Source organism: Argiope bruennichi, chromosome X1 (assembly GCF_947563725.1).
Source record: "Argiope bruennichi chromosome X1, qqArgBrue1.1, whole genome shotgun sequence".
In the NCBI taxonomy this organism is placed as follows: domain Eukaryota; kingdom Metazoa; phylum Arthropoda; class Arachnida; order Araneae; family Araneidae; genus Argiope; species Argiope bruennichi.
This window is the reverse complement of record NC_079162.1, coordinates 131,170,082-131,191,234: the sequence shown is the minus strand read 5'-3', so window position 1 is coordinate 131,191,234 and position 21,153 is coordinate 131,170,082. Positions and strand designations below refer to the sequence as shown.

Genomic DNA, 21,153 nt, shown 5'->3' with positions numbered 1-21,153 from the left:
CAATGGAGGAAAAGAGGAGTCTTCCAGGTTTCTCCACATAAAGTTGCCATTTTTTTTTTTTTTTTTTAAATTTAACATGGAGATAACATGAACACGTCTCAAAGAGTCTATTTTCCTCGCAAAATTTCAAGTTTCTAAGGTGACTGGAGAATAAATAACCCATGTATGAACGAGCCTTTATCTTTCATTTATTCTGAGTGTATCTACAGGAGATATAAACATGATACTCTCTAGTAATGAATGTAAAAATAACAAAGGTAAATCAAAACGTCCATTTAAACAGCCAATTTATATGACACGGAGGAATTCTCTTTTTTGATGCGAAATGACCGCACACCTGAAAAAAATGAACTACATATTAATAAACAATTATAAATGCCATTCAAAGTAACAGAATGATAAAAACTAGGTGGATTGTCTTTTGCAATGAAATGAACTCATATTCAGAATTATTGAACTTTCTTCACCCAAAACTGGTTTTCATCATTGAAAGTTTCACTGCAAAGTTGTTTCATCACTGAAAGTTTCACTGCAAAGTTGGTTCAGTGTGTTCTTCTTTCTGTAACTTTCTGAATCATTGTTATACATGTTTAAGCAATGAAATACACTCGTCAGGGTTGCCTATAAATGAGAAAAATAATCTTTAAACCTTTATCCATAATCTCTGTCCTTTATTTAAATTGTCAGCATACATGGCAAAGTAAGACCAGATGACGGTATCGGACGATGCTCTGAAGATTTTTTTTAGCATTGAAATGAATAAGAATGAATCAGCACCAAAGAAAAACGACGGTATATCAAAGATATAATAATTAATTCTGGAAATTACTATTTCGGTTTATATAAATTCACTATTAATTCTAAATGTTGTATATTAAATCAATCATAACTTTTTATTGGTAGTACAAAACGCTTGTATATGTTTGCTACATCTGCTCTCAGATGGATGAAAGTTGTCTTAAAATGCTGTGCGTCACTAACGGTTGCAGCTGTTCATTTAAATTGCATATGTTTTGCAGTGTGTGCTTTTGACATACAACATTTTGATATAACAGTGGCGACAAATAAAAGCTTTTTTAGCAGATTTGAAAATTTTTACTTCAGAAAAAAGTCTTAAATGTTACAAACAAAATAGGCAATGAAGCAGAAATTTGAACCTTTTAATGCCCTCATTATGAAATTTTTAAAATCGAGTAGAAATAAGTTTGTAGGATAAAAATAAAATTCTTCTACTAACAACAAAAAAAGTAAATATTTACGAAATTCGTGAATATTCAAGTAACCCGAATGACTTACGTATCGCATCATTGGTTTCTCATTGTTTAAAAATGATTCATTATCGCATTTGGTTCTTCTGCGGAAACTTGGATGAATCCAGTTTGACACAGTTTTTAATAGGATTATTAGTCAGCAAAAACAAGATATGTGAATTGATTTTAAATCGCCTGTTTGAAAGTGAAAGTAAAATATGCCCTTATTTAAAATACACAGTAATGTCATTCCTCGTTTTTGAAAAAAATAATTCCTGTGATTAAGAACTGAAAGAGAGATGCAAATCTCTGCTATATATTTTTAAAATTTCTAAAACTATATTTTGAATTAGAGAAATTGTTGCTAAAGGGATTGTCATTGCTCGAATTGTTTTTTTATATGTATATTTTTCTTATTGTTTGCTTTAAAGAATTGGTGCGCAACTTCAAATCTATCCTGAATCGTAAATACAAACTGAATTTTTCTCCCGCTCATTCAAGAGAATTATCTGTTTTTCTTATTGACAGAAGAATTTGGTAATGTCTGTGCGTTTCACTAAAAGCAACGATATTACTTCTCCTCTATTCGATACAGATCCAGAATCCAGGCAGATCTACTCAACAGCAAGTTTCAAGCGATTTGCCTCTATTCGATATAAATAAGATAAACTCGTGCTTTACAAAGCATTATGAAATGAAAGTGAAAGTAAATGAATTTGAATATCTCATTCAGCTGCCCGTGGGCGTTTCAAATATTTCGACTGAGTAGTGCAATTTTACTGTAAAGTGTCTTACTTTATAGAAACGAAGCATTAATGTTTCATTTTTGATACTGTTGTTTCTGTACTGCCCGGATGCCGATTATATCTGTAACTTTAAACAAGCAATTCTTGTATATATAAAAATTATCTCATGCATCTCGGAAACGGCTCTAGTAATTTGGATCAAATCTTATATTTAGACAAGGTTTTGCTTTTTATCTATGTAAGTGTCTTTCCTGAAAAAAAACCCGAGATTTTACATAAAAAAATACATTGTTTTATTAGAATAAGTATAATAATAAGTTAATAATTTTTCCCATTTTTCTGCATGTGTTTAAATCTTTGTCAATTCTCTTCTGTGAGTTTTTGAATCATTTCATAGTTCAGTCATTCAATTTACCCTTATTAGTTTAATTAAAATGAAATGCGCTGTGCAAGTAACGGTTTATATTAAAATGTTTATGTAATAATTTTAATTTATGCTCATTCTTGATGTAATTATTTTCTAATCACGTGAGCTCAAATTTCACTTAAACTTCTCTCTTTTTTTTTTTTTTTTGTTCAAATGCTACGTGCACATCGAAACAAAATTTCTGTTTTAGCTAAATTCTCTTTTGAAGCTATATAAATTCTTAATACGTTCTGCCTTTCATTTCTGTTTTCCTTTTCAGTTTGTGTTTTTCATTAGTCAGGAATTTTAAAAAAATAATTTTTTAAACTCATTTAAAATAAAGTATTTTCCTTGACATCATGACGGCAATAAAGAAATCATTTTAAAAAACTCGTCGTCTGTTCTCTTTATAACAAAATATCATTCTAGGAAAGGAAGTAAGCAATTGGCTCTATAAATGGTATCATTAATATCGTCATTAAATCAAAGGAAATGTTAGTAGAGGGTTTTTAGAAATTCTTTGTTAAATTCATAACAAGTGAATAAATAATACACTTCGAACTCAAAGGCATAAAGCAGGATGAAGTGGATGTGTAAGCGCTTTCATTTATATAGTTTCAAAAGCGATTCCTGAAATTTAGCTGAGCAAGCATTATGATTTCGGCGCTGCAGATTAAGGAATGCGTGAAACAAAAACGCTCGTAACTCAAAACTTAAAGTGAAGATTCAAATAAAGTGATTATAAAGTAATTGTAAGAACGCAGATGAGATTGAAATTAATTCATACACATATGCTCGCACAAACACATTCCCATACATACATACATACATACATATAGATAGACAGATAGATTATGAATGTTTCTTTCAGGATTATTCGAGAATGATTTTTATTTTTTGATAGCATTGAAGATTCCGCCTTTGTTTCCTTTTTTATAGATTTTTGTAATCATAGTAGCATTTTTATCTCCTTTTTTTTAGAAATCTAGTATGAATATGAATATGATGTTTATTTTTATTGAATGATGCATTTTTATTTGCGTGTAAATGGAGTGTGACTTTTTCTATTTTCAGAATATGGTTCCTAATTTTTTCACTTACAATAGCGATTAACTGCACAGTTACAGTTTTCTTTGCACTTGCCTGCATTTGGGAAGATGGCTGGCAGTACACATACGTAATCGGATTACTAGAAGCAATGGTGTTTTGTGGAATCGGCTGGGTTCTTTCTGGGAGTACGGTATGTTCAACTTTTTAAAATTAATTGCAATTACAACTTTTACAGCTATTTTCAAGATGTTAACTGAATAATTCCATTTGTCAAATAAAGTTTCAAAATTCAAATAAAGTTTTCAATTCATTTTCTGGTTTCAAAAATTTATTTCGTTATAATGTAAAAACTGTTTATTTGATTTAAAATAACTTTTTAAAAATAATTGTTTCATCTGAGTTTGGTATTTTTAAAGAAAATTTTTTATTGCAAACCATTACATTGCTCGGTTTTCTTGGATATTTTTTTCTGCACTGAAGATCGAATTGAAAAGAAACAGAACTTTTTTCAGTTATAGAATTAATATTAATATAAATCAATATTTAAGTGATAAAAGTCTTCAGAAAATGATCATGACAATGAATGTAAAATTTCGGAAGACAATAATAAAAATTTCTATTTAATATTTTCTGTAATTGAAACTTACGATAAAATCCATTTAATTTCGTAATATTTATTGCAAGTTTTGAAAAAGTTTATATATATCTATACATTTATATACACAGTTGTGGCCATTCACAGGTAAGATAGAGGAAACTGTTTATTTGAAGGCATACAAAAATGATTTCAGAGTACATGATCACAAGACAATAATTGCCGTAATTGGTAAGTCACATCATTTAACGGACATTGAAAATGGTATGGTCATTGGGGTACAGAGAGCATTTCTGAAACCACAGCGTTCTTGAAGTGTTCCCATAGGGCCGTAGTGAATGTGTAGAATAATCAAAAGGGTGAGCAGCAAACTGTTGGGCACTACGGGTCCTTAATGACAGCGATGAGCGTTACTTGCGACGCTTGGTTAAGAGACATCGACTTCACGAGTTACGTGATGCTCTGCTGCTCCCATGATCACAAATGCCAGTCATCACTTTCCAAGCAAACATTGAGTTCATGCCCTGCCACTTAGCTATGGTTTTGGCTACAAGAGGAGACTTTTCCGTCCATTAGTTAGGCGGTTATAATAATGCGACTCGACTGCGTGTATATACAGGGTGATAGGTGAAGCCCTTTTAAGCCCATTAAATTTAAAACGGTGTCTCGTATAGCCAAAGAAGTGCCCTGTGCATATATTAAAGTGACTATGCTGAATTTATTCACAGAAGTTATAAGCCCCTAAAAGGTAAAATAAGGAAATTACAAAAAATAAATAAATAAAGGAGATCGTCCAAAAAATCCAGGCAAAAAAATGCGCGCTTTACCATAATAAAAACACTGGAAATTGTTTCATGGAGTTATCTGCAAAATGGGTGGAGATATTTGCTGTTAAAATTATGAACTTTCCTGACTTAAAAAAGGATTCTTCCAAAAATTGAAAAACGTATTCTGCGGTATTATAACACAGTTTTTCTGAGTTAAGCAACGGCGAAGTGAAATGTAAGCAATGATAAAAATCATAATTAAAAAAAAACAAATCAAAAGTAATATAATAATAATAAAATTTAAAGTATAGAAGTAAGTAATTTGAAATAAAAAAAAATAATAATAATAAAAAAATCTGAAAAATGTTTTTGTGTGTGTTGGGGGGGGGGGGTAATCTATAGAAACATTTTCCAATTTTAAACGAACCCTTTTTTAAATCACGGAAAGCTCATAATTTTAATTTCAAATATCTTCTCCAATTTTACAGATAACTCCGTGAAACTTTTTTCCTGTGTTAAGGTGTACATTTTTCTAATTAGACGATCTTTTTTTTTTAATATAATTTCTTTATTTTGTCTCTATTCACTTTACTATAGATACACATTACTTCCTTGGTAATACGAGAAGATTTTTTGAATTTAATGGACTTTACCGATCACCATGTGTATATAATTCAACAAGAACGTGTAAAATTTTAAGTTAGGAAGATTGCTTACAGTGCCTAATAAAGATTCTATATTAAATTATCCAAATGAGAGAGTTAGGGCAACAGCGTTAACATAGTTGCTATCAGTCAACCAACTAATTGTGTTATCATTACTAGTAGACTTTTTTTAAGAAAGTAATTCATAGATTTGCTTTTATATTCGGAAAAAAAGATTTTTCATAAACTTACTCGCTTACTCTGATAGAAATTCTTTTTTTAATTAGCATTATTATTATTTATAAAAAAATATTATGATATTTGCACAGAAGGAAAAATGGTACTTTAAATTATAACGATTTTTAGGGCACTGCTGCATAGTCTAAAACGTAATATTAAAATTTATGAAATATTTCGCTTGAAATTTGTATTAAAATTCTGTATTCATATCTTTGCAGGTTTTATATGCTATGTACAATCTGACAATGAATGAAGCGTTTAATTACCATCGTTATCGCTACTTAAAAGATAGCGACGGTCATTACCACAATCCTTTCAATAGAGGTGTTCTAGAAAATATAAAGGAATTTTTTCACTGCACTAGAGTCTGGGATGTCCACGATATCATCAAGATCGAAGAAAATGTGTAAGGAACTTCCCTCTTAATGTGAAATCCTCCAGAGAATGAATGAAATTGAATGCACTTGAAAATGATTGATTTTTTTTTCACGCGCGTATGGGGTGTCTATGCCAGAATTGGACAGCAGTTTATCCAGCAACAATCGGTAACCAGGATCCTTAGTTTACATCGCTGGTATTTAGAAATCCCTCTTTTCCACGCGCGTGCTGGACGTCCACGACATAAAGACGACCACGACGAATTTTATACACTGACACAGCACAGTCAAATCTCCACGGATCAAATGCAAACCTACCAAAGCTTAGAAAATGCAATTTTTATGTTTTGATGGTTAGTTTTAGAGCTAAGCGAAACATGCTCATATGGAGAATCATCTCACCAATGAATAACTGATGAGAAACAAAACAAAAAACTAAGTCTGTATTGGCTGTTTGAACTGGAGGGATGAAAAGTCAGCTGGTTTATTTTATTTATGTCCTTGATTTTTTTTTTTTTTTTTCATTTGATGTACTCCATTAGATTAGAGGAACTACTTCATTTCGTTATTAATGGTGAGAGTTATTTAACATCAAAAATGACAAGAGAATAACTATTGCTTTTGGCTGTATGATATAACTGCCTCATAATGAATATAAATGTGTTTATTATAATTAACCTCTAATACATTAATATTTATATGAAATACATGCTTATAATGGATATGAAAGTGTTTATATTTTTTAAAAAAATATGTAAAGAGAAGATTCAATTTATTTTGTTTAGGTATTGTTTAGTTTATAGCAAAAGAAATTATTTAATTGAAAAAATAACGCTTTTGGTAAGATTTGTTTCTATAAGTCTTTCCTGATTTTTAAAAATCCTAAATCAGTTGAAAGCGGAAACATCCGGTATGGTTTAAGATATTTGTTTCAAATGTAATGGTATTTCAAAAGCTCGAATTCCTCTTAATAAGTGTCGCGGTCAATATAGACCGGAATTGAAAAAGCTTTCTGGTCGTGAATATTTGTCAAGAAAGTAAAATAAACATCACGTGATGGAAGAGGAAGAAAAAAAATAATTTAAAAATATCAAAATAATTTAAATTTTTACAAAAAATAATCATTCCCTTTTTTTTAATTATTGATGGTGATAAAACCTTTGTTTATTTGTTTGTTTGTTTGTATAAGAATTCAAATTTTTATTTTAGTTAATCTGAGTGATTCTAAATAGTATTGAAACACTATTATTGGTCATGTATTTTTCAGAGTCATATATCCTAAACATTGCTACGCCATACGATGTTCGACAGAGTCGTTTCGGTAGTCTGTAAAGTGTTTTCAAAACCAAAAAGAAAGAAAAGACTGCATGCCAGAAAAAGGGAAATATTCTTGGCATTTGCCACAATTTAGAAAAGAAATTCTTATTTTTCTGAAAAATGTAGTTTGTTTGAAATATTTTACTAAATTGTGTAGATCTCTCTGTCATTATTTTTCCCGGCTTTTATTTTCCATATGATTTATTCCATTCGTTATATATTTGGAATTTAATCATCAGATTATTTTTGTTTTTAATGATTGTTGATTCCATACTGAACCATTTTTTAATTCGATGAAGAGGATTTTATATTTTTTATTACTATTTACTAAAACACAGCTTCTCAATTTAGTTTTAGAATAACTTTAATGGAAAAATGAAAGAAAATATCGTTGGCACTCCACACTACATTGTCAAGCGACATCTTTTATCTGCCTTTTAAATACCAAAAATTGGATTTAATTTTTGATTTGTCTCCAACTTTATCTGTATATTTTAAATTATAGAATAAAAGATTGTCTAGAAAAGAGTGGTTAAAGAATTGCTTGAAGCAATATGTCTAGGATAACTGTTTTAGTGTGAATTATATGCAACCAATGCCATGAAGTCTTCAAAATGCAAATAAGACCTTTGCATTTTCCCCCTCGTTGCCTTTCGATTCTTTTAAATGAGATTTTGATATCGAGGAGTATGATTGGTTATTGCTATATTCAGGGTTCTCTGTGACATCTTATTTTTTCTTTCTGATTCGCTGTCAAAAATTTGTTTGAAAAGCAAAGGAATAAAAATCGCTTCCTGTCCCATCTTTTGTCAGTGCCCATGTAAGCTGCAAACATTCTTACAGTTCATTAGAGTTCAACACATATCTTAAGCGCTTCCGAAATGTAAATGCACATTTATCAAATGAAAACCTATTTATTGAAATTGTATGTCTGAATAAATGCTAATGTTGTTTCTGATTAAGTCCAAAACTTTCCTTCTACCTCATACATTTTGCTACTAATAAATTATAAAATACTTCCAATCTTGATGTAGATAATTATTCAAATTATGAAACAACTTCAGAGAGCTGACATTCATTTTATCTTATTCTATGATTTCAAAATAGCAGAATTTCAGATTAAAACTTAAAACTTCATTAGTAAAAGTCATTCAATGATATCTGGCTTCGGCATCATATGAGAAAATATAATATAACTAATATGGTACGCTTAATTGAAGTAATGATGTCGGTCGGTCTTTAAGAATGTATATTGTCATTCTTCTAAACATTTGTCATCAAAAAATATCTTAGAAATATTTTTATTCAACACAGAATAAAATTGCATAAGCAAAGAATAACACTATTTGGATAGTTGCAGAAATAGTTTAAATTTCATTTAAAAAATTCACAGCAAATAAAATTAAATGTTTTCTTTTTTTTTCAAGTTCTAGTTTAAGCAGTAAATGACACTTTACAGCACCATAAGAACTGACAATCTCTCACTGAACACAGCAATGTTCTAATTAAAATAAATTGAAGATATTAGCATTTCACAATTCTTAGCTCTCAGTTTTTTTAGATTTTTAAAAATGTTTTTTAAGAATGTTAACAACTGACCTCTGATTTTTGTATCTGTTTACTTAAGCACATGTTTATTCAGTTTCATTTTGCTAACATACTGCACCGCACTGTGAGCAAGCCTCGGTTTGAATCCCTCACACATGCATAGTTGGAACAGGAAAATATAATAATTATACTATAAAAAATAGTATGTTATAAATGAATGATAATAATTGTAGTTAATTTGTATGAAGTCCTTTAAATTGTTTTTCAGATTTTAATATAATATAAATTGCGCATGTAAGATTAGTATACATTTTGTGAAATATAAAATGTAAGAATAGACTTCGCCCTTTACTTCTTTGAAAATAAACCTGACTTCTGAGGACTTATCTTCTACTATTAAACATTTCGCTCCGATTATTCAATTAGAATGTCAAATACTTTCATTATTAAATTTAAAAACTAATCCATTTATACTAAATTAGAGAATTATCTCTCTTTTTGAAGTCACGTTACTAATCTAGAACTTGATAAAGTAATATTATATATTTCTAAGATATTCTTTGTACTACATCTCTTAGCATATACCTCCACTTTAAAACTTTTGCTCTTTCACAAAATTATCCATTTCTATTAGATTTAAAAATTACACACATTATTAAATTATTTTTCATAGTCACGGGCAAAAATGTTGCATTAGAAATCATAGAATAAAATTACAGTTAGGGTTAATTCAATAGATTGACTTGAATAATATGTCACGATTCTTCTATTGATCAGTTTGCAATCACACATTTAGGAATAAATGCTCAAACTTTTATAATCAGTCAGAGGAAATTTCCATTATCAAACAAATCTATTAGAAATATGTAGTTTTTTAAAATTAACTCTTTTTCGAAAGGAAAATGGCAATATTAATAATATACAATGACTTTGCACCGTCAATTTCTCTTTCTATAGAAATTCATCCCAAATAATTTAGAATAAATCACTACTGCTGAATCTTACGAAATTAATTGAGAATTCCTCGTAAAAGTTCCTGCATTCTTCCGCTGTTATTGTATATTATTTTTAAACAAACTGATACAAGCTGTTGTATAAAGTGTATTTAGTGATAAACATGGCTTATATTTTATTTTAAAACTGTACCATTTTGAATATAGCATACGTGTAGTGTTTGTTTTTTTATTCCTGTTTCAATGAAATGTGCTAATGCGATGTTTTGGAAATCAAAGAAGTCTTCCATTTCAACATCTGCGCAGGAGCTAAAACAAAGGAGAAACGAATGAAATGTTTAATTTTTATCGCTCTAATATCTATAGAATTCTAGTTGCGGTTACAAAATACAAAGCAATGTCGGACAGTTGCATAGTTATTTCAATTTTACAATATAATTTGAAGGAGTAAGAATTAAAAGGTTGCTTTTCAAAAATTTAAACTGCATTATAAATTTATCTTATATTTTCACTCTCTTTATATTTTTCCTGACTAAATGAGTAAGTAAATTAACTTAACACTATCAGATCTTAAATATGTGTTTCAAGAATGAACATGTCCTTTTATACTGGGATCTTTCTATCAATATTTAGAACCGTGATTGTTGCTGTAATTCTTTGGGAAATAAAATGCTTTTTGGTCTATACTCGTAAGTATATTTGCTCTTGTTTTTATTACATTTCGTGCCTTTTAAAAGAAAGGAACGGTGAGGAAATGGAACTTCTGCTTGATTTCCAAAATTTCTTTTTTCATAATTCTGAACTGTCTTGTTTCTGTATGGTCTTTTTAATATGTATACAATCAATGTTAAAATGTCATTAGCTTTATTTTTAACATGCATCTAGTTTATAAGAAATATCTGGATCAATCGTTGTGTTATTATTGTTAAGGACTTATAGCCACTTGAATTAGATATCCCACTGTTAGATAAAAATGGACAAACGTAGAACACACGTAGACGCGAATAAAATACAGTACAATATTTGTTTAGTATGACTGTTGAAAAATCACAGTCCAGTACAACTTTTTATTTAGATTTTAAGTGTGAATTTAGTTCTTAATGTCTATTTTGATCCAAAATAAGAGATTGTATACGTAATAGTTGTTGATTTTAAGCTGTACGTCCAACAGAAATGCATTTAAAACCGAAATTTTTGAAAGGTTAGTCCATAGTTTATAGATATCCTATATAGAGTCTATTTTAGATACTAATATAGAAGCTTCACTTTTGTAGAATATTTTTTTATATGTTAGAGGCAAATAAGTAAAGCTGTCTAATTGATTGAAAAGTTATCAAAATTCATAAAAGATATGGAATATTGCTGTCACACTTTGAGAAAGTAATATTTTCACTTGTTTGCACAGAATAAAAATTTCTTTGTGGGTAGAGCTTTCTTATCAATTTTTATTTTTACTTTGGTTGAAAATCGTGATTAATATTTTAATAAAAATTCTAACAAGATGCAGCTGTGGAAAAGAGAAAATTATTTTTCATGCTTCTATTTTTAAAATGTAATCTCATATTTTTTTGTCATTTCTGAAGAATTACTTATGAAAACTTAGACGTTCATTTCTTTAGATTCTTATTTTAAGTAATATAGGGAATGAATTATCATAAATGATCTACATATAAGAAGACATCTTTCTAAAATTTTTGAGAATTGCCTTCTTTTCTTGCTTAAAAAAATTTGCTAGAAAATTGTTTAAATGCTTTTAAAAAATGTTGATAACTTACAAGAGCTATTTCCTTTAACATTTTTATAATTCCTTTATATAAAATATTATTTTAATAATAAAAACAGCCACAAATAAATATGCAAACGCTTCATTACTTTCATATCAAAGTGATACGATTTGTAAAAAATCCTTCTCTTGAAAATTCTAAAATAAATTCTTCCAAATGCTCAATCTTAAAAAGAATCATAGATCTGAAATGTAGCTCGATTCAGTTTCCAAACTCATTGAAAATATTTTCTTTCCTTAAATTTTTAAACATCTTTCAACTCCATCTTATTCCAGAATATATTTTAATTTTTATTAATAAACAGATAAATGATTGTTTATTATCGGTTTATAAGAGTAATGCTTTTTTTTTCTATACTGCTGCAATCATAAAAAAGGGCATTCTTAAGTGTTAGTCTTACCTGCTATCATTAAATCAGATTTTTTATTCTTAAATATGAGTACACATCAGTTTAACCCATACTTGCTTTAGAAAATGTTAGTGAGGACCTGATTAAGAATTTAGCTTGCCAGAATTTGAGATAAATATGAAAATTCCGAGGAAAAAATGATTTAAAATATACGGCATTTTTTTTATACACTCACGAAAATCTTTTCCACTTCCCTCTATTTGTTTTTGTTGTTCTGTGGCAAATATTATCAAGAGAACCAGCTTTCTTTATATAATCCTGCTTATTAGTTGTTATCAGAATTATCCTTTTGTCTAAAAAGAAAGTGGCACACAGCCTATTCCAATGTCCCGACGAAAGCCATCATTGAACAATTTACTTCTTAACTTATATGACTTCGTATAACAACAACTAGAAGAAAGCGTATAATTTCGAAGACAATTCAAAAACAATTTTCCTGTTAGTAATGACTGTTAGGGCCTCGCATGTTGGGCTAATACTATATAAGCATTCAATTCTATTTTTTATTATTATTATTTCTCTTTCGCAAATTTCCTGAGTCATACGTCTGCAATTCGTATCTTAATTTAACTAAGCATTCATTAAGTTTTTCGACATAGGAAAAGTAAAATTACGCAGCTCATTTCTATTCAGGGAGAAAACCGGTCTCTATTTTTGAATTCATTTCATCATTGGAAAAAAGAGTGTCGAAAGTTGCGCTTTGAAGTTGACCTTGTTTAGCATTGAGATGTAACCTTCACTTGGCATGTCTATCACAGTTTCGCGAATGCAACAAATCCGGTTCAAATGACTCTCCGCTAAAAGAAAATTATCAGCATCAAAAAGTGACCGAAATGTCGTTGATTTGAAGATGCAAGGATGATAGATAGGTAGATGTAGACTGTTTCTAGAGGAAATATTCGACTTATTTCATTGTCACCTATTTCATTACTATACTTCCTGCTGTGAAGGAAGTGAGAAACGTTTCTTCTTCCCATGTAATTAACGGCAATCGTCTTATTTTTATTCTCTTATTTCATTGCACAATAAACGTAAGTCCGTCACAAAAAAAAAAAAAAAAAAAAAAAAAACACTAATTTAAATGCAAAGCTTTTTTTTAAAAAAATTTTGCAGTTTTAAAAACGAATTAAACATGAACTTTACTTTCATTTTCCAAGTCTTTATACTTCACTGAATTAAAATGGTATGTTTCGAATCTAATATGCCACGTGAAAATTATATTCTACGTTTTTGAATAGTTTTTTTTTTCATATAGCTGTTAAATAGAGCAATTATGAATGAATGAATGCTATAAAAACAATTTAATACCTGTTTTTGATTCACTACATTTTTCAAGGATCAACATTTCTTATTAAACTGGTTCCATTTCATGCTCTTTTTTTTTGACACAGTTTTTTTAAAACTTCCTTTTTTTAAAAATTTAATTAGTTAATGCAAAAGAAATTTATATTTGAACCCTTATATTTCTAAGTCCTTTATACCATAAAATAACTTTTTAAGAACTAAAAAAATAAAATTCCATTTCAAAAGCTTCATTTTGTAATGTAATGACATTTTTTCCTGGTTATCAACTGGAAAATGAAGTTGTAATTCGAAGTAAAATGCAAAGAAATTCTCGTAAATGGAATTTTAGTTTGCAGCGTGAGCGTGATACTCTTTTTTCGGCTGCAAGTTTATTATTTCAGTGAACTACCTCCCTTTTTCTAATTTAACTACATTAAACTTTGTTTTATTTCTTCCAAACATACATATCGTTCTACTTACTAAAAATTGGAAAAAAGTAAGCTAATAAATTATTTTTAACGGATTAATATAATATAAAGTTGATTTTTAAATTCTTTCTTATAATGTCCGGAACTTCTTTACCTCTTTCTTAAAATTCTAACATTGACAAACCTTTTCCTTGATGTCGCACATATTAAAGAATCTTTGCTTGTTGATCGTTTTCAGACCAGTGATATATGTACTTACATATTAATTTGAAACCATTTCCTTTTTTTTTTCTGCGTTTTTTCTTATTTCTCGTTTTAACAACGGTTACTTTTCCAACTAGTATTTTGTTTCTTACATTAACATTTAGTTTACTTTTAATGGATGCAAATAAATATTATCTGTTTTTAATTAATTAGATTCAATGATATAACGAACACCTCCTAAGGCTGTTATCTATATTATTTGCTTTATATCTTTGCACTTGTTCCTGACTAGTTTGTATCACTGTCTGCACTAATTTTTCAGTTCCTTTTTATATTTTTTCAAACATTTTCTTTTTTAATTTTGATATTTTGTGAATATTATCGAATTAGAAATCTATACTTTTAGAAAGCTCTATTATCTTATCTGGTGAAAAGTGGTCTTTTTACAAACAAAGAAAAGCTACTTTTACGGAAAGTTTAATAAAAGAAATCTCATTTTGTAAGGAAAAACTATTACATGAGGAGAAAATACTTTTATTAAATTTCTTATACACACATATTTCATTTCTTTTTCCAATGAAATGAGTGACAAATAATAAATGAAATGAATCTCGCTTCATTTCAAGCTTTACTTTCCCTTTCAAGCAATAAAATCAATGAAATCCTGTAGCAAGTCGATTAAAGTCAGTTGATGTATGATTTTCAACCAAAGTATACCTTTTACCATGTTTATTGTGATATTAAATCCTCCTTTGTAAAATTAAATCTGTTCAAGTTCTATAATGTTCTTACTTCAAAATGTTGACAGCTTTTCCATATCTAAAACGAATCGCCAACTCTAAAATGTCTTCTCAAGTTGCAACAAATACATTCTGATAATGTGATAAGAAAAAAAAAATAACACCCTAAAAGACACTGCATTGCAAAAAAAAAAAAAAAAAAAAAAAAACTCAATTCTTGAATTATAAAATGGGATGAACTCTTTTGCTATAAATAACTGATTATTTGTTCTAATAATGTCAGATTTTTGAAATGATATATGAATCAAATTTCAAATAAATCAAAAATGTAGTTTAGTTTGCTATTGAATGTTTTTATTTTGCAAACTATGCTGAATTCATTTCGATTTATATTGCTGTATACTGATTTTTCCCATGTTCAAATATAAAGGCTGTATTTGTCTAAGTAACCATTTGAATGACACTGTTATTTATTTCTTCATTTTTGCTCTCTATGCATTTCGGTTAAAGCTTCAACGGTATTGTATAATGCCATAATTTTTTTTTGTTACAACTCATAAATACTGAGCTAGTTAATCTGCTTTGGTTTTATTTTTTTCTCAGTAACATAGGGAAGAATTAAATTTAAAATATATAAAAAAAATAACTGTTACTTCAAAATTGCTTCAATTATTTGTAAGAAAAGAAATTCTTTTGTTACAAATCTGGAATTCAATAAATTTTTGCTTTTCTGCCTCTGAATTTTTATTGAAATGTTTCATTGTCTTCTTTCATATCGTAAAGAAATTTAACTTCCTTTACATTTAACTTCACTATTCAGCAAATAAAAATTGACAGCAAAAACGGATTTTCACTTTTACAGTACATTCCCAAGTATCCGGTTCGCGATTATCCGTCTTCCATACTATCCAGCCTCATTTTCTTTAGTTGTAATTAAACGAGAAAGGTAAGGCTTACATTGGCAAGGCATTGGAAGCGGGTGTCAGCTACGATCATCTTGCGTGTCGTGCTCAAAAAAAAAGTTATGCCAAAAAAAGAGCAGCATTCGTTGCTGCTCTTGATTCATTGCTTCGTTAGTGTGTAACGGATCTCAATTGTTGCCACTGTTCTTAATTATAACTGCACAGTACCTACAATATTCGTAAATTGTTTTTGGGGTATGCTTAATTGTGGGTTTTTTTTTAAGTGCACCAAAGAAAAGATTTCAAAATGGCTAATAACCGAAAACAAGTTATAGTGACTATGGAGGAGAAATTACGCGCTATACAGCGACTAGACTCTGGTGTAACAGGAAAAACCGGCAACTGTTTCTATTATTCACTGGACCGCGTTCACATTCTACTTGACTTGAGGTAAATGGAGGGCTTAGTATTCAATAAGAAGTGAGAAAATACGTATTATAACAGCGAGTTTTAGTATAAAAACTTTGTCTTCTGGTATTGGTGGGCAAAGAGCTCATAGAACTCCTGCTTAACCAACTTTTTGTTATCCGTCCTACCTTTCCGCCACATTAGAATTGTGGCTGATGGAGTACACATCATATGAATCAAAAGCGTCTTTGCTACAATTAAAGGTGCGAAAATGAAACATAACCGTCTGTATTTTATTTCTTGTAAATTTTACTAATGAATTAATTAAATTTGGTTAAATGCATGAGTTTTCTTCTCCCTACGAAGAATTTTTTTTTTTTTTATTTTCTCTTATACAAAGTATGCAAAGAGAAATAACTATAATCACCGAACTCGGGATTTTGAAGAATCTGAGTCCAAGAAACACATTTTTTTAATGATGTCTGTCAGTCGCGCTGTCTGTGAAAACAGTTACTCAAAATCTTTTTGAGTTAGATGGATGAAATTTGGTATGTGATCTTTACATCAAATCTACAGATTTCTATCAAATTTTGAACGAGATTCATTCAAAGAAAGTCTGACTGTCCGGCTGTCCGAGTACAGGTGAATACGATAACTGCAAAATGTAAAATGTTAGAAAATTAAAATTTAGTACATAGATTTAGTACCTAAAATGTAGAACCGTATAGAATTTGGAACCAAATTCATAAAGAGGGTGACCGTCTATCGGTCAGTACTTTTGCATGTAACTATGAAACGCATTGACTTAAATTGGAATGTGATCTTACAACTACCATTGTACTTCTATGCCAAATGCTGATTTCAATCCATATGAATAAAGGTGCTTAGAAATGCATATTGAGTTTTCTAGTACTTGTGTATTAACCGTATGCCAGTGATTAATCGCCAAAGAGAGCACGCTAGATTTAGCACAAATTGCTAGAATCACGACAAAAATTAAACTTTCATAGCTACTGTGCGTTATAGGTTTGCAGTTAATATACAAATATCGTTTTTTTATTTTTTCTTTACTATGAAATATATAACTCTCATAGGTAGGACTCTCAAAATAAAAGTCTGAGCACTCGTGGCGTTCATGGCCTTGTTGAAGGTTTATGCGGGAGAACCTTTATTAAAAAGTATACAATAATATTTCGAGAAGATAACTCTTAACGATTTCTAACATTAAAAGAAATGCTAATATTTTCATTTGAAATTCCCTGTTTTATAAAAATAGTGAAGTTATTGTAGCAAATTTCTTATACTATAGTGCATATGTATTGTCAACCACTTAAATGGATTGAGATAATATTTATTTTATTATCATTCCTTCTTCATGAAACGTGAAATAAGGATACAACAAATTAAAAAATAATACAACTTTTTTATACTTTTAGTCTTATAGTTAGTCCTAAATACAACATCAAAACAAAAAGAACTCAGGATCTTCCTACATAAAAGTAACTTTTTTTTTTTTTTTTTTACTTTCCCTTATTTGCACTTTTCGTGCAGCTATTTGTCGCGCATTTTAACATGGATCTCCATGCTTGAATTAAATCCTTCACAAATTGAGCATTAAATATCATTATCTTCATCTCTATGATTACCGTTGTTGTCATCAGTTGACACATGAGAAGGTTTGATTTTATTATCTAATTAAAGTGGAAAAAACTTCATTTAGTTTTTCCGGTTTCACTTTCTTGGAGCTGATTTCTTAACAGCTTTGGTTGATTTTTTCCAAAATTTGATAGTCTTTCAGATGATAGTGCTTGCTCATTTTTTTCCTGGACTCTGCGAGCGGTTTTAAAAAAATATTTACTAACAAGATTAGCAGATCCAGGCCGAACATTTGATGTGGAAGGAAATGTAAGATTAAATGTTGAACGAATGTCTTTAAGAAATATTCCAGCTGTTGGAATGAGATTGTTGAAGAGGAAAATTTGAAGCTTTAGAGATGCTTGTTTGTTGCTATTCCTCTTGAGTTACAGATTACTGACATTATACGAAATGTGTATCTAGAAAAATATTCGAAATAAAAGACAACATTCTAGTCAACATTCATCACGAAATTTTGCCTAACGGTTCTTATTGCAAATTTTCTTATCAGTTTGATGCATTGTCACAACTAAAAAAGGATTCGTAGCCAGACAAATTTCAGTTCCTTATACATGAAGGCCTTCATTAACATTTTGTCCAACGGCTGATTGTAAGTTCAAGAATGAGGAGGCAGACTTACCAGTGAGACAGAATTTTCGCTGGCTGGGTCGATCAAGTCAATGTTACAAGTTTGTATATCGTAACATTAAATATACGAGTTGTATATTTAATGTTACAATTATAAAAGTACATAGATCTGCCAATGTTCTATATTTCAGGACCAAAAATGGGGGCTTCGTCCTAATTATTTTTAGGAGGTTCCATGCAGTTCCGATTTGAATATTCTTTAAAAAAGAAAGAGGTAGTAGAAAATGACTTTAAAAATAGAAATGAACCCAAGATAGGGTCGAAATGAAACTAATTGTAAATATCAAAAACAAATTTTATGGAAATAAAAGAAAGCATTCAAGCTTAAGAGCTTCAGCCTTCACAATGAAAGTTTCGAAGATATGGCGATATTTTTGAAACCAATCACTAACGTCAGCCAACTGGGACTTACGGGATCTTTCACCGGAAACTTTTACAGGATTATGAAATCCAGCCAAATTTACTTTCACAAAAACTTAGACAGAGAAAGAAATAAAAATGAACTGAAATTGCCTGTATCAAAAATAAATATTTTTATAAAACAGTATTCAAAAGGGAAAATAACGCTTTGCATATTTTATCAGTTGGAAAATTCCGACTGAAAGTGATTCTGAACTCATTCATTTTATCTATTAAAAAGAATTTTTGTTTACATGTCATTATTTAATAAATACTTTTTCTGAATAATTCATACATTTATATCCTAATTTTACTCCGTCAATAAAAAATAACTTTCAATAAAAAATTTAAAAAATAAAAAAAATTCTTAAATGAATGAAATTAAAATTATATCACTTTTTACCTTTTTTACTTATATTAATGTACCAAGCATTAAGATTATTTAAGATGAATAACTGCTCTCTACGTTCCATTCTTGTATTAAGAATTAAGGATATTTTTTCCCGAAGAGGGATGATGTAACCAATTCTAATAGTACCAAGAGAGTCTATATTGATTTCATATGGGGATCAGAAATGTCTAGGGAATGGTACTGAAATTGAGAATGATAAACTGACAGTCATTGATACTTTTATGTTGGAAATGGCCAAAAGGAGAAGACATCTAAATATTTAAAATGATGACTGTGAAATAATTTTGTCCCAACTTCTAAACAATTCAATATATGTGGTATGTATAATGTTTCTGATTTACTTTTATTATAAAAGTTATTAACTTATATCTTCTGTTGAATAAATTCAATGATACTAATAGTGTTTGTGTTTCATCTGTTTAGGATATATTAGCTCTGATAGAATTGTTTAATCATTGTACATCCATTATGAGGTTTGGCTTTCATAAAAAAGAACCTCCATTGACTAGCTGTTTCTGCAAATAGTGTGAAAGGTTCATTTTTGAGTTTTCAATAAATACAATGTTTACAGAAGTCCTAATCAAAAGTGATTGCATTTATCGTTGCTTCATACACAAGCGGATGTATGCGCATACATATGTACATATACGCAGAATAACTAGAAAAAAAAGTTATGTGGTATTAAAAAAGTCTCTTTTATAAGTCAGGTGTGTCTACTACTGAAGTAGAGACCAGTATTTTACTCACTTGCAACTGCAATGAAAAGATGAAAATTTTTATTTTGAAAAGTTTTTAAATATCATTAAGCATCAAAAGGAAACTCCTAATGTTAAAAAAAATAATCTTATTACTATTCCTTTTAAAGGGACTTTCAATCTCCTTTTTAAAGCGCTGGTGTTCACATACCTCAGTGAGATGGGAAACTGGGTACCGGTGTCTACATATTTATAAATAAATTTGCGCACTCAAGCTAGTGATTTATTACAAAAAAATATTTATACTAATATAAAGAGTGAACACTGGCCATTTTGATATATTACCATAGCATAAGAAAATGATAGCTATCAGATACGTTTAAATTTATAAGCAGTTTATGATGTTGCAAAATCGATGCCTACTAACCCCATCATATTATAACTGTTTAAATGCCCTTTAAAGTGCAGATTACTGATAAAAATATTTCTTATGTGATTTTTTTAGAACTAAAAATGTTCTAAATCTCAAACTTTTGAAGCGAGTTATTTCGTTCTGCCATCTAATAATATCTGTAATGTGTTTAAGAAAAAAGAAAATATTCTTATGCCATTTTTTTATCTACTGATATACGCATAATTAACAAAAAATCACTACTCACTGAAGAATTCTGCTCAGTGATCACGCAATAAAATAACATAATCGAAATTCTACTCTATAACTCTCGAAGTCACTCACCATATATTTGATGTTTACTGACTCCAACATATCTGAAAATGAATTCACATTCTGTATTAAAAGATATGAGTAACGATAAATCCATGTCAGACGAATTGATATTAGATGAATCTGACAGATGAAAGCCCGTGTGCTTACGTCAACACACAACAACTGTATTTTGAATTTCCATTATTGACGTAAAATGGTTCGTGAATTGCTGTCGTAATATCTCTGAGGAAATCGTAAGCAGGAAAGAAATATTTAATAAAGAAAAGAAAAAGTGTGCGATTTCACCTGTAGCAAACAACAGGAGAGACTTTCATTATTAATAAAGTAAAGAAGAAAAGTAACGCTTTTGGGAAGCAGCCAAAACTCGACAGTAAATGACAAAAAATGCAGATCGATTGCATCAGAAAAATGACCAACGTTATATTGTTGACTGAGGAAAGTAACGACCTTTTTCCAGTTATTCCAATCAGCCTTGATTCAATTACCTTGAGAAATGCGTTTTTCTTTGCTCCCTCGGTAAATAATTTCATTTGTCAGAGACTAACTCGATTCTGAGTACCGCGCTTTTAATTATAGAAATTGTTC

General features: G+C 29.4%; 1 protein-coding gene and 1 long non-coding RNA gene across 3 annotated transcripts in view; one reads left to right on the top strand and one right to left on the bottom strand.

The window, feature by feature from the left end:
• The window catches only part of LOC129958156 (uncharacterized), a 63,995-nt gene extending 53,416 nt beyond the window's left edge, over window positions 1-10,579 (top strand). For both annotated transcript variants that reach the window (XM_056070388.1, XM_056070389.1), the window contains 2 exons: window positions 3,477-3,642; window positions 5,917-10,579. In XM_056070388.1, coding sequence (XP_055926363.1) covers window positions 3,477-3,642; window positions 5,917-6,108 — 358 coding nt within the window. In that variant the 3' untranslated portion in view covers window positions 6,109-10,579. The remainder of the gene's footprint in view (window positions 1-3,476; window positions 3,643-5,916) is intronic.
• On the bottom strand, window positions 175-20,594 carry LOC129958159 (uncharacterized). Its single transcript, XR_008783168.1, has 3 exons — window positions 20,501-20,594; window positions 468-621; window positions 175-337 (listed from the first exon to the last, which is right to left on the bottom strand). It is a non-coding gene; the product is annotated as an uncharacterized LOC129958159 (long non-coding RNA).
• Window positions 20,595-21,153: the final 559 nt, after the last annotated feature.